General features: G+C 36.8%; 1 protein-coding gene across 2 annotated transcripts in view; it reads left to right on the top strand.

The window, feature by feature from the left end:
* The window catches only part of STAT4 (signal transducer and activator of transcription 4), a 45,456-nt gene extending 30,061 nt beyond the window's left edge, over positions 1–15,395 (top strand). For both annotated transcript variants that reach the window (XM_026091736.1, XM_026091737.1), the window contains exons 14-24: positions 809–853; positions 4,400–4,483; positions 5,301–5,399; positions 6,695–6,830; positions 8,006–8,058; positions 8,869–8,963; positions 9,421–9,557; positions 9,962–10,153; positions 11,353–11,419; positions 11,945–12,053; positions 14,161–15,395. In XM_026091736.1, the coding sequence (XP_025947521.1) occupies positions 809–853; positions 4,400–4,483; positions 5,301–5,399; positions 6,695–6,830; positions 8,006–8,058; positions 8,869–8,963; positions 9,421–9,557; positions 9,962–10,153; positions 11,353–11,419; positions 11,945–12,053; positions 14,161–14,187 (1,044 nt within the window). In that variant the 3' untranslated portion in view covers positions 14,188–15,395. The remainder of the gene's footprint in view (positions 1–808; positions 854–4,399; positions 4,484–5,300; positions 5,400–6,694; positions 6,831–8,005; positions 8,059–8,868; positions 8,964–9,420; positions 9,558–9,961; positions 10,154–11,352; positions 11,420–11,944; positions 12,054–14,160) is intronic.
* Positions 15,396–16,766: the final 1,371 nt, after the last annotated feature.

The following is a 16,766-nucleotide window of genomic DNA, read 5'->3' as shown; positions in this document are numbered from 1 at the left end:
TCTTGTTATGCACCTCTGGTAAAGAAATAAGATATTCCTTAAAACTAGACAAGGAGAACTGTACTACCATTGAATATAGACTTGTTTTTTTCTTCCTTATGTAGAAAGTTTACTCCTAGAACCTCTTTACCCTATTCCTTACTTCTATAAGATAAACATATGTATTTTCACAGAAAGGACAAAGCAAGTCCTATTTTAATACCAGTAAAGGAAAAGACTAGTCATGCTGAATTATGCAGCTCTTAAGAAACTGAGTTTTGTAATAAATAAATAAATAAAGTAATAAAGTAATAAAGTAATAAAGTAAGTCTATGGGAAATATCTAGTTGAATGTTTTAGATTTGATTGAAATTAATTCCCGAGATGACTGTCCTTTGCAGGACTGTATTACTGTAACTTCTCTAATATCCTGATGAGTTTTGCTTTCTAAGTAGACTCCTTCACCTATGGTATTTTTGTGGCTTAACAACAGATGCAGTGTATCATTGTAGTTTTGCAAAAGGAACTGGAGGTTGAAGGCCTTTACTTCTATGTTGTATTACATAGCAAGCACACTAGTTAAAGCTTTACTACATTAACCTTATTATAAGCTAGTCGCTTAAAAAATTCTTTTAAAATATCAAGGAATTATTTACTGAATGGACTTCTCAAGTCATAGTGTCAGAGCCTTCATTAGAGTGTACTCATATATTGTAAATAAATCCTAATTATACACATACACTAAGAATATCATGGTTACAAATGGTATTCTTTATCTATTTCTGTCTGTAATTTCTTTTCTATATAAATACTGTTTTGCTTTATACAGCAACCCAAAGAAATGAAATCGAGTGCTGGAAGCAAAGGAAATGAGGTTCGTGGATTTATTTTACATAGTATTTTTGATTACTCTCAGATATATTTCAGATTTACTTTTATTTAATTCATACAGCAACCACATTTAAGTACATTAGATTTTGAAATACATAGTATCCTTATAAAAAGGATAGGACCCAATTATCATATGATGGGATAATGAGAAATTTTCAGAAGTAAGTACTCATAGAAATTTTGATTAAATGCCTCAAATTTATCTATTAAAAAAGTTACAATGAAGGTAATAATAATCTGAATGTATGCATTTGTCTTTAATGCCTTCTTCTTGGTCTGGCATTTAAATTTTGAAAAAATAAGCTTTTTGAGCTTTCTGTTTAATACAGTTTTCCAGTAGGAATGGTTCTTTAAATATATACTCTGTTGGCCAAGTTTACAGCTGAAATAAGGGTTTAATTATACTTGCATCACAGAATTTTGCTTCCCTCAACTAGACCAAATGTGTGATTAGTTTACTAATAGTCATCTGAATCTAGTCTTGTGTTCCCCTCTTGTGGTGACCTTATATTATGACACGTTAGACCTAACAAACAGCAGCTTTGCAGTATCCAGACTTCACAAGACATGCACATATCAGCTGGCATGTAAAGTGAACCGGTGCTGCAAGTGATTGTCTCCTAGAAGAGGAGCTCAAAATCTGTACATTCCTGCTTTCTGGAGCATAGTATCATAGTATTAATATAGGCCAATGATAGGTATCCTTTTCCTGTCTGAGGGCCAGCTGGGATTTTCAGATAACTTGGGAATTCGCACTGTAGCACAGATTTCTCTCACCCCAACATCCCAGGCTATACCACATGCATCCTCATACTTAGCACACCTGTATTCTGTATCTCTGCTCCAACTTCCCAAAGCAAAAGACACCCATTCCGACACACAGCTGCTTCCTGCAGCACAGCCRACACCGAGCCTCCGCTGCTCCATGTTACTCCTCCGTCCTACAACTCCCACTTGCCGGCGCTAACCCACATGCAGAACTGCGTGCCCCGCACTCCTCACCTCGCAGAGCACTCCCACCTCCCTGTGCCGCCCCCAGCACCCCTCACATCCAGGTCTGCTCTGCGCTTCTTCCTCTCCCCTGCTCCTCACCCTCTGCACAGCTCTACCTTCTGTCTTTTTACTTCACAGCTCTGACTTCCTACAAATCATTATCCACCTGAGTGCCCCACTTTCACAGGTGTATTTCCCCTCATGGGCAGAACTGCATGTCAGGGGTTCCCTCGTCCTTCCCCACGCGAGGGAAAGCAGAACTCCCCCGAGGAGGCGCACAGGGGATGTCCTCATCCAGCAACTGAAGATAGTGGGGAGGGAGGGGAAAAACACAAATAGATAGCAAGTCTAGGATGGCCATGGACCATCACCATAAATTTAGCATTGCTATTTAACAGCAAAAATCTGCAGGTAAATCTCTGACTGAAGCAAGAGTCAGAAGCTTGCAACCAATGATTCAGCCACTGCCAGTGCTACCAGAACATTAAAGTTTCCCGAGATAAATCAAGTTAAATAAAATGCTTATATGAACGCCATATCCTTACCTAGGAAGTGAAATACACTATAGTGGTTTAAGATACATAATAGCAGAGTGACTTTTTTACACAGTAGAAGTGGTGAGGGTAAAGTTGCATTAGTAAGTTAAAAAAAAAAAATCATCACAACCAAAATAGATGTAGTTATACAAATACAAAAGTTATTACAAGTAGTCTTTAAGTACAAAACAGGTGTGATCAGTATGGATATTTTGGCCAAAAACCTAAAGCAGAAGATACTTGTGCGTGCTTAATACTGTGTCTCTGAATGGAATAACTTACAACTTGATTAGCAAGACCAAAACTCAAAACCCGCTTCCCAATTACTTTGCTACTTACAAAGTCATTCGCATCAAGTTAAGCAAATGCGAAAATGTAGGTGTAAAAATGTTAGTGTTCTACTTCTGGTAGCATTTTACACTCACTTTCATGTATTCTGCATATATAGCTATACATAAATGGGAGGCCATGGAGAATGAAGACAACTGTGACATGGTTGCCTGCTAAATGATTTCCTCAAATAGAGCTTCTCCTTGGTCAAAGCACAATCTGTGCAATCATTACTGGTGTGAGCAAGTTGTATGATTAACAGCACCTATGATAACATAGAAACTTGGTTTGCTATAGGATGTTTAGTAAGCTGAGAGTATAGTTGCGAGTTATGACTTACCTTGTAAAAAAACAAGTGAAAGCTCTCTATATTTGAGGTCATATTCCATATACTTTCATGTAGATAAGCCTTTTTGCCTCATTGATTTTTTCCATGGGAAAATTTCAGTTTCTGCAAAATCATAATGAGAGGCGGAGGGGATTTTCACCACTCTTTTTCAACTTTGTGTCAGCAACACAGTTTGAGTTGGATTGATGCTACCAATATTAAAACATTTGAGTTTATTCAGTGGATAAAGCTCTAGGCTGCATTTTCCTATTGCATGGCAAATTTATAATTCAGATGCCTGAGGCTCTCTTGTGGTCTCAACCCATCATTCATACAGTATCTTTTGCTGTAGTGTCTTGTACATGTCCTGAAGGAGGTGCTTCATGGGAAAGATGAGGCCATGAGGCACTTTCCTCAAGGAACAGTTTTATTTCACATTGACTCAAAGTGGAATATTTCAGTAAATGGAAATGGAAGTGTTTTGATTCAGGAACACAAAGATTTCTGTTCTTTTTAAAACGTCTGACAAAACAAATGTCTGACGATGAAAAAAAACAGGAAAAGGAAAAAAAGCTTTTTATATTTTGACTTCTGGGGATCAAAACAAATTTCAAAAGAGCTGTTTCCCACGGGTACAGATTCTCATCTTCACTGAACTATGCTTGTTTTTAACCAAAACATAAAGTATCTACTACAAACTTTAATCAACCATGCCAAACAGATTTTCTTTTCTCTCAAAGAAAAGCTTATTTTTTATACCAGATTTACTTTGGATTAATGATTTAGGCCTCTAGTCCTTCAACTAATGCCATCTGAGTATACTAAAACAACAACAAAAAAAGTGTTCTAGAATGGGGGCCTGCTTGTCATTAAAGACCCAACTCCTGTAATTGTTTTTCATTTTATTTCTAGTTTGAAGTTTAACATCTCTAGTTAAATTAGAATCATCAATCAGTAAAGAAACTTTAAGAAAAGAAAAAAGGTTGAGACAATCTTCATCAGACACAAAAATAATCTGCTAAATTTTTGAATGTGCAACACCATGTTTATAAGTAACACTTTAAATGTTAGAAACAAAATTTAAAAGTTTAATATTGTTGCTTTGCCAATGCTTAGTGTGTTTTTTAGATTCTTCAGAAAAACCACCAGATTTCTGGACTGATTTAATGTCACAGACTTTAACAAACAAATGATTTTCTTCATTTCCTTCCTTTCCTGCTTTTCTTACGAATTTGATATGTGTTTTCTTTGAATGTTGTGTGGTCTTAACACATTGGAGTACCAAGACAGTGTTAAATGCCAAATGTGCATTCACAGTTTTATAATCTACTTATTCACCCAGGGCCCTCACATGGTGACTGAAGAACTGCACTCCATCAGTTTTGAAACACAGGTCTGCCTGTATGGATTGACTATAAATTTGGAAGTGAGTATTCTAGCCAATTTTCTGTGGCAAGAATAAAAAATATTTTCCAGCTGCTTACATAAGAACAACCATGTTGGGCCAGACCACAGGTCCATCTATCCTAGATCCCGTCTTCAGCAGTAACCATAAGCAGATGTAAGATTTCCAGAACTTCTGGACAGAAATGTACAGAGATTTACAGGAACAATTTTTAGCCCTTCTGTTTAGAAGCTCAAATACTGGCTCTCATCATAATTTTGAAAAGCTACACAAAGGCAATACATCTTGCTAAGAAAAGACTGTAAAATCTATTGAAATCAGTGACAAAATCCCTACCATATTCACTGGAAGGCACTCCCCTGCATTAAGCATGATAAATTATGGCACTGGAGAAAGTCTGTGATACCAATGGCAAGTCAGAGGCTGAGGATATCCCTGTGTATCTAACATGATCTTTAGAACCTTTTCTAGTGACAAGGACTACCATAAATCCCTTTTCTGGCTGCAGGCAGTCATGCAGTCACTGTTCTGTGAAGTTATCAAGAAAGGCATTGTGTAGCTACGGCTAAGCTTGCTACCTAGGTTCAGCTAACCTGAGTCCTGAATGCCCTCTGAAACTCTGCCCATGTCTTGAAATGCAGGCTAAACAAAGTATAAACATCACACTTGGCCCTGCTCCACTAAACTAGAAGATCACAGGCTAAAGAATAGTATTTTGGGGGGACAGAGGACAAGAGGGAAAGGAGGAGGAGGAGAAGGTTAAAAGAAAACAAAACAAAATGCAGCACCAACATTTTCCTCAGCAACATTAACATCCTCTGTTCTTTCTTTCCACCAGACAAGCTCTTTGCCAGTGGTTATGATTTCCAATGTCAGCCAATTACCCAATGCTTGGGCTTCTATTATTTGGTACAATCTATCAACCAATGATCCTCAGGTAGGTATTCAGTTTGCAAATACTGGCTTCCTGCATTTTCAAGTTTCCGTTATTTGGTTGCCAAATACATTCAAACACATACAAAAAAAAGGGTTGTGTTTCCCTCTTACACTGGCCTTATTTTCTTCACGTACACTATTCTTATACCCATTTTTAACCTGTATGAACATTATACTGTAACATTTGTTTGCCTTCCCTTTTGTTCCCTGCCCAGGCATAAGACCATATGCACTGTTAGCCTTCACTTCCGTAGGCTAAAGTAGTAGTCAAACTAAGGAAAGATAATAGCCCTTCTCCACAACTTTTCTAGTTTGAATTTGTCTTTCTTGAATGTGGTTGAGCAAAACTGTACCTGGTACTCCTCAAGAAATACAAAATAATTCTACTAATACAACTCAAAGCTGTCAAACTCAGTGTATAGGTGGGTCTGTACTGTACTTAAATGCTGTTTCCCTCCTGCATTTTATAGAAGCTAGTGCTTTTTTTGGAGCAGATCATAAGTGTCAGGTTGCACCATCTAGTAGCTCTAACGCGGAGCAAAATCAGGATCATTATTTCTCAGTCTCCTGCTGGTTCAGCACATATTTTAGATTCAGTGACATCTGTTATTATTTTTGCAGGTTGTAGAATAGTGCTGTCAATAGCTCTATTAAGTTTTCAGTTGGGGATTAGTAGCTCTCGTATAGATGTTCTGAGGAGAGAAAGGGCAAGATAGCTTACCACAGAATGCCTTTAAGAATGATGGCAGGCCAGCTGACCTCAGCTTGGACTTCATTATAACTCTGTGATGCTCCTAAGAATCTTTTGCATAGTCATCAGTATGTTCATTAGATGTACAGTCCAAAAATCAAATTAAAAAATGAGCCAAATAATTCAACAACATATTGCTATACAAGTGCCTAATATTTTAAGATTTCCATGTGCCAAATATATTAAAGTATGGTGAGAATATCTGCATTTATTGAATAGGTTTTAAGCATGTTTTCATTGTCCTAACACATGATGCTACCAGAAACATAGCAAGGTATTTTATTATCCAAGACATGCGCACACTCTTTCATTCTCTCGTCTCCCCCTCTCTCCTTCTCCTAGCATTCTTCTCAGCCACCTCAGTGGAACTTGCTGGGTGGCAGCAGGTGGGAGGGCTAGGGCATATTTGTCCCAATTTATCTCCCCTCCCATCCCCGCACTGTTTTTAACGCTTCTAGATTCTGCTTAATTACTTACAGCTTTCTTTTGCACCCTGTAGTGTTTTTTAGGGTTGCAGTCTAAACAAAGCATTAATTCTGTTGCAGAATTTGTCTTTCTTTAACAATCCCCCTGCTGCCACTTTGAGTCAGCTCTTAGAAGTACTGAGCTGGCAATTTTCATCATATGTTGGTCGGGGACTCAATTCTGAGCAGCTGAACATGCTGGCAGAAAAACTTACAGGTAAGTTTATAGAAATGTACAGATTGCATTTGCTTTTAGGCTCTTATATGTTCTAGTCACAGGTAATAACTTTTAGCATGACCTTCATTTCCAGTGCTGACTTCAAAAATGCCACTATGACTTTTTTTTTTCTTTAAAGAAAAGTACACGTCAGCTTATTCTTACCACAAAGTGATTCAACTTCTGAACTTCTAGGCTGCTAAGCTGAAGAAAGAGGGCATCAGAGTCACACTGAACTTTACTTTGTTTCCTTTTGAAATCAAAAAGAAGTCCTTTTGCTTGTTTATGTGGTTTGTTGTTTTTTTTGTTTTTGTTTGTTTGTTTTTTTGTTGTTTTTTTGTGATCCTGTTCTTTTGGGCCCATTAGTTCTGGGATCCATCCTTCAGTGATGATGATATAGAAAAAGGGCCTGCATGGCTTAAGTTCAACAGCGAGATGAACAGTTGAATGCTTCATTCTGACCGCCCTCCAGAAAGGACAGGCCTTAGGGAAAGCTAGCAGAATTAAAGAAAGTTTGATCTGTTTGTCGAGAAGAAACAGTTGCATAATATGTCATAAGCTGTAAGAAATTCCAAGCTGAATTTTGGTTTGCTGAAAACACAGCGTGTAGCAATACCTCTACTGTCAGGCAAGAATAAAAGCATTTGTCAAAGACTGGGGGGAATCTTTACTTTTACTCTTTCACAGCTAGGAAGCTAAGACCAATTTCTCTGGGTAACAAAGTTACTTTTTCTAATGGTTTCTGGGATGTTTCTTTGTTAGCGGAGGTAGTGGAGTTGAGAGGTGCCATTGCAAATCAGTAAAAACATACATACCATAAGAAAATAAATCTTAGAACAGAGAAGTTCAAGATAGAGTGAAGGCCAAAAGAAGTAAAACTCTCATTTAAAAACTGGAACTGAGCACATAGTGGTGCAAAAACAAAGTCCAAGACTTCTTTAAGCAAAGATTCCCAAAGCTATCATTTGTAGTAGTTTCTAAAGGATACACAAATGCTGCTGAATGCAGCTGAACACTCTCCATGTACACAGCCATCTATAGTCCCTTAGCATGCCCCTCTGAATCCCTCTCCAAGTCTGCACATACAATACTTTTTTTTCACTGTACAGATATCAAATAAATCTATTTCAGAAGCTTCAGAAAAACAAACTCACATTTTTATTTTTTGCTTTTAGGGCAACAAGTCAGTTACAATGATTATCAACTATCCTGGGCAAAGTTCTGCAAGGTAAGATTCTGAAAGTACAACTAGATTCTTCTTTCTCTCATTGCCTGATGGATGCCCAGCTCCATCCCACTGATGTTAGTGAAAAGATTCCCACTTGCCCAGCGTAATCAAATCAATTCTAGAAATGTAATTATGAAAATAATATTTCCAGAATTTTAAAGCTTTAGCTAAGAGATCTAATTAGTTCCATTACTACAGATGTGAGACTGTCAGTAGCTTTTGGCCATTCTAGTCAGTTTAGGATTCCTTCACTTTAGAAAACATTATACTCAAGTATGCCCTATGTATTCCTGTAAGTGATCAATACAGATTGTGCTGTCAAAGTATGCAGTAAGTAAATTTTTGCTGTTAAAGCATACAATAAGTGAATTTTTCCATATGCTCAGTTGTGGCCTAAATTAGTTCAAATCAGTCAATATATTCAGTAATTTTGACAGGAATGGACAAAATTGAGAAGGAAGGGTAAATCCATTTTGTTCATATTAACTATGTTATTTAAATATGTATAGAACCTTGGAAGAAAATTCAACCTTCTCCCTGTCATTTCTCTCAAAATATAATTTCACAATAAGGAAGAAACATTGAATGTGAATTTTTCTTTAAAAATGAAAAAGAGGCACTTCAAATGCATATCTTAAAAATCAATTGTTTTTACATCAGACTGAAAGAGAAATGTAACTCAGAGCAGCAATTCAGATTTGTCATTCTCACTGGAACACAGACTAGATTATTCTTAAGAAACTGAGATAGACATGCCATATGGATGTTGTGTGCTCTTTTTATGTGTCTTTTTTTTCCCCATACCATTAGGAACATTTACCTGGAAAGTCTTTTACCTTTTGGGTTTGGCTCGAAGCCATACTGGACTTAATTAAAAAACACATTCTTCCCCTTTGGATTGATGGGTGAGCAATAAGAAAACAGCTGTATATTGATCTCTCTCTGYTTTTTCTTTCTTCTTTATTAAGGTCAGTTTTAGCTATACAGAAGAGAATTTGCAAAAACTTGAACACTTCTGCCTACTTCTTCCTGTTCTATAACTTTTCAAAAATTTTGCCAAAAGGGAACACCATTGAATCTATTAAAAATACAGTTTTAGATTTCTCTTTTATCATTTCTGTTAGCGTACAATCAAGTACTGTGATGAATTTCATTATGTTTTATAGTTCTTTGAGCTCAATGCCATATTCCACGTGTAATTCATGTGAAGCTTTTGTGACGTTTTCAAGACCATATAAGCCTTTGCAACCAGGCTTTTCACACATACGTAGATTGCTATATAAAGTTTGGCCAGATGCATTATACAGAATGAAGTGTATAATCTTTCCAAAAGTAAAACCATGATTTTCTGTTAAATTTCAGGTACATAATGGGATTTGTGAGCAAAGAAAAGGAAAGAATTTTGCTCAAAGACAAGACACCAGGAACATTTTTATTAAGGTTTAGTGAAAGCAATCTGGGTGGAATTACCTTTACCTGGGTGGATCAGTTAGAAAATGGTAAGTATGATTAAAAAAATAACAACAACATAGAGCTCAAATTCTGCAATACACTTGCAATACAAGAGCCACAGTTTCTTTGGTTTATAATGCTTGTGTATCATGGTTTAATTTGGTTTTGGGTGAGATACAAGCATCATATTTATTGAAACACAGATCAACGCTTTCAGAGTCTACCAGACAGTTCTTTATATTAATATATATGAATTCATTAGATACCTGCAGGCTTTAAATTTGGTTCCATATGTGCATAAACTTGAAAGATGCTAATATTGGTTTAAAAAAAAAAAAAAAAGTAAAACTCATGCCAGTGTAAGCTAAAAAAGAAAGATGAACTATGTTCCAGCTACAGCTGTTCAGCTATTTTCACTATCAGCAACTGTGATGCCTTTGTATTTTTACAGGAGAAGTAAGATTCCATTCTGTGGAACCCTACAATAAAGGTCGTTTAACTGCACTGCCCTTTGCTGACATACTGCGAGATTACAAAGTTATTATGGCAGACAACGTTCCTGAAAATCCTCTGAAGTATCTGTATCCAGACATTCCCAAAGATAAGGCCTTTGGCAAACACTACAGCTGTCAGCCAAATGAAGGTTGGGCTCCATTTCTCTATTGACCTCTTCTGAAAAGCAACTTCAAAGTCACAGGGTACTCCATAAATTTGGGGAGAGGAGGAAGGGAACAGATTCAGATGCTTCCTTTAATCAACATCTTCAATAGAACTGCTTTAATATGTCTATCATTTATACAGCTTCATTTTGCAAATATATCCATGGATTTAGAGGTTACATTAGAGGCTATCGCACCAATATTTAAAAGAAGCTAAGAAATAGGTCTGGGGGTAGAAAGAGTAAAAAAAAAAAAGGATTTTTTTTTTTCTGAGCAATACATTACAAACACATAATTAAGTACTCAGATGTTGAAAGAAGATGAAACTGAAAAGTCATCCTACTTATCTGCTTTAAAACTGTGGAACCCTGTAGCATGTTGTTTCTTTAATTTCAAGTAATTTTGTGTTTTCCAAACAGCTTGGAAAACCCACTTTAATACCTCAACCAGACAGCAGTATAAGCCCTGGAAAATACAAAAAGGCTAGACAAGATTAGTTCAGAATGAGTGCAGGCCCATGCTCTTTCCTGTCTGAGTTGCAAGTCAAGCCATTTTTAGATCAAGCTTACTCTCCCTCCAAAAAAAAAAAAAATCCATGATTTTCCTAGGTAATACACATTCTTCTTGACTTTCAGTATAAGAGGATACAACTCCATTTCAATTCAAGTCCTTACACTACTTAAAGATACTTGGAGGCTACAAGTGCTTTTCATCTTTATTTTAATTCAGTGGATTTTGCCTACTGCTCCAGTTCTCTAAAAATTTATGTATATGTTTAATTTCATGCAAAATGTGTCTCTGAAGCTTTATCTGTATAGATAAGACTCCATGCAAGCATTTGCGGAACTGAATTCTAAAGGCTGAGACATACAAAGCTTTTGGAGTAACAAAGTTTTCCCTTTTGAAGTCCTAAGGAGATCTCTTTCATCAATTACCATATGATAGTCTCAGACAGTGATGCAGGTATTTTTCCTATTAGGCGAGCACAATTTTGTGACTAAGACCTGAACACAAAGACTGATCTCAGGAATCTCCCTCATTTTTATGACTATTTATTTAATTATAAACAGGCACATTTCTCTTTTAATATCTTATGATCTGCAACTCTTAAAGCAGATAATMAATTTTCAATAAGTAGCAATATTGCTAGGCCATATTTAATTTCTGTAATATTGATTTTTAGTCTCAAAGCCCTCTGAAGGAGGAGTCAAAGGTTATGTTCCTTCTGTATTTATCCCAGTCTCCAAAATGTGAGTAACTTCATAGATTTATTACACTTTGAATGTTATTTTCAGTAAGTTTACATACTGTTTCCAACTTTTCTCTGCTTCCCTTCCCCCATCCAACTAGTTAGGGATAGCAACACATCATATGTTTTTGTTTGGACAAGGACTGCTAAACAAGAAAGGGAAATGAAGAACTTCACTTCTGGAATGCTTTTCCCATCCATGCGGCAAAATATTTGTAAAAATGTAACACACACTGTGGTACTGCGATCTACATCATCTTTCACTGTCGTCCTCTTTCTCTCTCCTGCAGTAGTTATTACACAGTCAGTTTTAACGTCTCTTCCCTTGGCCATATCTCCTCCATTTTTAAATGTATACCAGCTTGTTGGCAAATGCTCACAGAGCTAACAGCAGGCCCCAGTACAGTCTTAACTAACTTAATTAAGCATTCACCATCAGTGATGCATCATACTCCACTGCTATGCACCAAGTTAGAGGGATTTAAGTTGCTTTTAAGATTATTTTTGTTTTTGTTTTTTTTTTAAGCTTAATTGATTCTACAGATCCACATTCTCCATCAGATCTTCTTCCTATGTCTCCAAGCGTTTATGCTGTGCTGAGAGAACACCTGAGTCCCACAGTGATTGAGACAGCGGTACGTTGCAAACTTTTCCATTCATAATTTAATACTAAGCAAATGGAACATACACAATACATATGCTGCTTATAAAATAGGCTTTTGCAATTATGACAGAATTAGAGCTCCTTCATCAGTTGCTATATTACATTTTGAAACAGCAATGCAGACATTTCCTTTTCTAAATAGGACAACAGGCTGCAGTATACTTGGAGGCATTGCATTATAGGAAATTGTCTGATATGCTGGCCAGTGAACCATGAAATTCATAATGCAAAGATCTTGGAGTTCTTACACAAATTACTTAGGCTTTTACACTCACAAATACATAGGAATTGCACTAATTTTATAGATAATACAAAGGAATTGATTTTGCTGAGGGAAGCTGCACAAAGAGCATAAAAAAAACTCAGATTCGGCAAATTCGCACAACTTTTCTTGCTATAAGTTTCTGCATGCGATACCTAAGTTAAAAGTGAACTGAAACATTTTTAGTAAATAAAACTAACATTCGCTAAGAGTATATAGAAAGATTTGGGAAATAGTGTACCAATGTTGTATTAATAGTATTTTCCTTTTTTACTTACTGACTAGAAATTGTATTCCCAACTCTGCACTTCTACAGCATAGACCATTTCAGCTTTCAAATTACAAGGCCTGAACTGGCCTAAATAATCATGGCTTGGAGTGGCACTAATTTATACCCACTGAGGATTTGTCCTGCAGAATTCTATCAGGAAACACAGCAGTGGTTTGGCCTTAACAGCTTTGAAAGAAAATATCCATTTTTTAATACTACATTTTAACTTTTAGTTTTCAATATAGTCAATGATTTATGATCTTAAACTGGTTATGTATTTAAAAGCCTGTCAAATCACCTTCAAATGCCTCTGTGTAAACACTCTTCCTCACTCCCATTCAGAACAAAAGATAAACCAAAATCCTGACTATCAATGATCTAATCAATGCAGGAGGTATAAATAGCAAAAATTATTTGGAAGCATAATGAAACTTTAAGTACAAATAGAGTAATTCTTTATTATAGAACAAACTGAAGATCTGATCAAGAACAAAATATATTTCTTTGCTTCACCTTTCTTTTTCTGGCAGCCCTCATAATAAACTGGTACATCAGCTAAAATTCAAATACCAATTTGAATGAAAACTCTGGGTTAAAACATACCACACCCAATCAGAGACATGCCTTCACCCATTTGTCATTTGTTTTATATCTATGAAAACAGTTCTGACTTTAGAAACTGCATTTGTGAACTACATATACATTTGCATTTCTTTAAGTTTTGGCAGTGAAAAGAATAGTTGGCTTCACTTTTGTTTATCATCAAGTACCAAGCATTTTCAGTTTCCTTTCACATGCATAGTAATTCTCAAACCAGCTCTGTCAGGACCTTCCAGACCACCAGCTGTGATCAGCACCATCTTTTAGTCTTTGAAGATTTCAAGACAATTTCCTACTTCTTTCCCCTCCCCTTTTTTTTAATTACTCTGCTGAATGAGAATGAGGGAAATTTTGAGTTTTTTCTTTATTCATCTCAAATTCACACAATGTAATCTATACTGGTGAGTAGCTGTCTAAGTACAGTAAACAGCCAATCTGCATTACTAAAGCAACAGTATCTCTTCACTTTTTTTCCATGAGATGTCAGTGAAAGAGATCACTGTGCAAGATGTAGAGAACAAGAGTGAAAGCCATAGCAGGAGAAAATATCTTACAACTCAGTAACTCAGTCCTAGCAAGACATACTTTCTTCAGTCGTGTTGGATTCCCTTTCCATTCCCCCTCTCCAGATTCCCCTACCCATCTGGAAAACGAGACTCCAGTAAAAACCTTGTTCTACATATCCATGGGCTGCAAGAACCACAAAAGTTCACGTAAAAAGACACGTACTTTTTATTGCAACTGTTTCCAACAAGTCTTTTCTAATGAATATTACTAGATTTTGTGAGGGATTAGAAAGAGGATCTTCAGAGCCTAATGAATTTTTATTAGAGTGTGAAAATGAGACTGCAATTACTTTAAGCCAGAGAGGGCTTGATTTTCAGTTATTTTTGAATGAGCAGCAGTAACTGTCTTGAGGCTGATCATTTTATTCTTTTCTTCTAGCTGAGTTCTCCTTATTCAACTGACTGAAGTTCAAAAAAACCCAAAGAATCGTGTGGATACTGCACGGGTTAAATGACATCAATATTTATCATCTTTGTAAATCACCATTTCCTGAAAACCATCGTGATGCTACTCTTGGGCCTCATTTTGGTTTCAATTACATGTAAAACAAGAATCTTCTCTGTAGTGTCAGTGGAATTATAAATAGCCTCCTGGAATTCAGAATTGCTGTCTTCACTGATAAAAGGCCAAATCCTTTCTGGCTTATAGGTCTTTTGACTTCAGTGGGGTCCAGTAGGCACAAATTTGACTTGTAAAATAAATGGCTGTAGAATTCCTGTAAATATGACATTATAAGAAGAAAATGTTTTGCTTCTGAGAACCACCTGAAAGCAGCCTATGGGGATAACTAAAGAGATTAAGGTTCGGGGGGAAATTAGGATTTATTCTGCAAAATGACTTCTGTTTAATCATCTTTTTGTATACTGTTGTTTTGACTTCTATTTTAAAGAGAAGATTGTCATCCTTCTGAGTTTGATTGTCCCATAGGTATCTGGGGTTTGTTTTTTCCAGAGATGAACCACGTTCAGCACAGAGGGCCAGATGTTTATATCCCACCACAGCAAAAGCCATGGAAGGGAGGAAGGCAAGGCTGGGAAGAGAAGGGAGTTCTAGAAAGTGAATGGACACAAAATTTGTGGAAAACTGGAAGACAGAGATAGTAAAACCTCTCCCTCTCACAAGATAGTTGCAGAGGTAAATCTATTGGTGTGACACACTCAGATACTGCAGTAAGCGCTATCAGGAAGCCTACAAAGAAAATGCTGATCTGGTGCAGAGTTTGGATGCTATCTGGTAAATGCAGACTGGGAAGCACAGTTTGAAAAAATAATTACTGAAGAGCTGCATCATTTGCTGACCACTGGGCAACTTGCAATAGATGACAGAATGTCACATTCCAGTGGGAGGCTCATTTCATAACCGAGTAACTAGTTTTTGAATAAATGGTAAATTGCCTTTTAAAAACATTCTTCTTTCTTTCAGTCACAGTTTAACTTTCTTTTTTCAATATTATCCCTAAAAAACTGTTTATAGAATAATAAACCGGCAATTCCATGGTCACTGTCTTTTGAGTATACAGGCTCATTCAGACAATGGAAATTGTGTAAATAGTTTGGTAATCTCTGTAATTTATATGACTGATATGAATAAAAACAGATTTTGGCTTAAAGTTACCTGGACTTTTGTGGAATTTTTCAAGGTACAATGAAAATAGAGGCTTGTTTGCTCCTTGTTGTTCTTAAATCTGAACTACAAGCAGTAACAGAGACTTCTAAAGCAGCAAACATAACTTCACTTACCAGCAGCTATTGTATGATTTTTCATTCTAATCTGTTCTCGCAATTTTAATACAAACAAAATGGGGGATGCACTATACTTTTGACCATCTAAATAGCATGAGAAGTACTGTGAAAAAGGCTAGTGGTCCAAACATCACATGTAGACCAATCTTCTCTGTGCTTCCTCCCAACCCCCCATGCAATGTAATTATTTGGTTTGACTTGAGCTCAGTACTGTGTTACTGGATAGGACTGAGGATCAGATTTTGGCATTACTGTTTTCCTTGCTCTTTTTAAAGATTTTGCAAAAAGTAGTTTTAACGTTTAATTGAAATGAATGCAATTTCAATCCAGTTCACTGCTTTTAAGAAACACAGAAGTCATCTTCTGTAAAATAAGCATCTTAAGCCCAAGCCTTCTTCCATAAAAAGTGAGAATTTTGTCCTTAAGTCAGTATGACTAAGATTAGGGCTCTAATAAAGTGCAATGAGAAAAAAAAAGAAAAAAAATGTTGAAAGGGACACTCTTGGATACTGACAGAAAAGATGAGACATGTGCTTTCAGTTGCTTTCACTAACTGTACTTGTGATTTCACCATGTTTTGCAGCTGCAAAGTGAAAAATGACAGGAAAACAAATCACGCAAGTGCTTTGTGTTTGGCCACATCACCATGATTCAAATTAAACAGATATAAAAACTGTTAGTTACCATCTGCTATGGCATTTTATTTAAAAAGCACCCAAATCTGTATTCAATACTCTGTAGGATTTAAGACTTTAAGAACTGTTTCCTCTAGTTTGAGAAGGATCCAAACTAAGTCCAAAAAAGGTCTCTGTGGCTGGAGACCTGCACCAAAGCCTGAACTTTCATTGTAGGCTTTAGGGACAGGCTGTAACAAGACAGAAGCAAAGGAGACCCTGCATGACCACGTGTGGGTAGTGGTGTCCTAATAACACAGCTGTAAGAAAGAGGGGATATGAGGAAAGGAAAACTCTACCAAAACAATTCACTGGGGGGAAAAAATCCCGACTGACAAAATGCCAGGAAAGATTAAAAGCATTCTTTTGTTTGCAGCTCTCATTCTTAAAGTCACTGTAACTTAGACGGCGAACTGGATTGCAGTTTATCAGCTAAGACAGTGACTCGCGTTCCTACAAAACACGTCAGTTGCATTAGCTTCCTCGGCGCGCAGGCCGCGGCAGCCCAGCGGCCGCGCCGCCCCCGCGGGCCCGCTGCCCTTTCCAGGCCCGGCCGCGGCGGGCGCCC

This window comes from Apteryx rowi, unplaced genomic scaffold (assembly GCF_003343035.1).
Source record: "Apteryx rowi isolate R43461 unplaced genomic scaffold, aptRow1 scaffold_92, whole genome shotgun sequence".
Classification (NCBI taxonomy): domain Eukaryota; kingdom Metazoa; phylum Chordata; class Aves; order Apterygiformes; family Apterygidae; genus Apteryx; species Apteryx rowi.
This window is presented reverse-complemented; position numbering and strand designations above follow the sequence as displayed.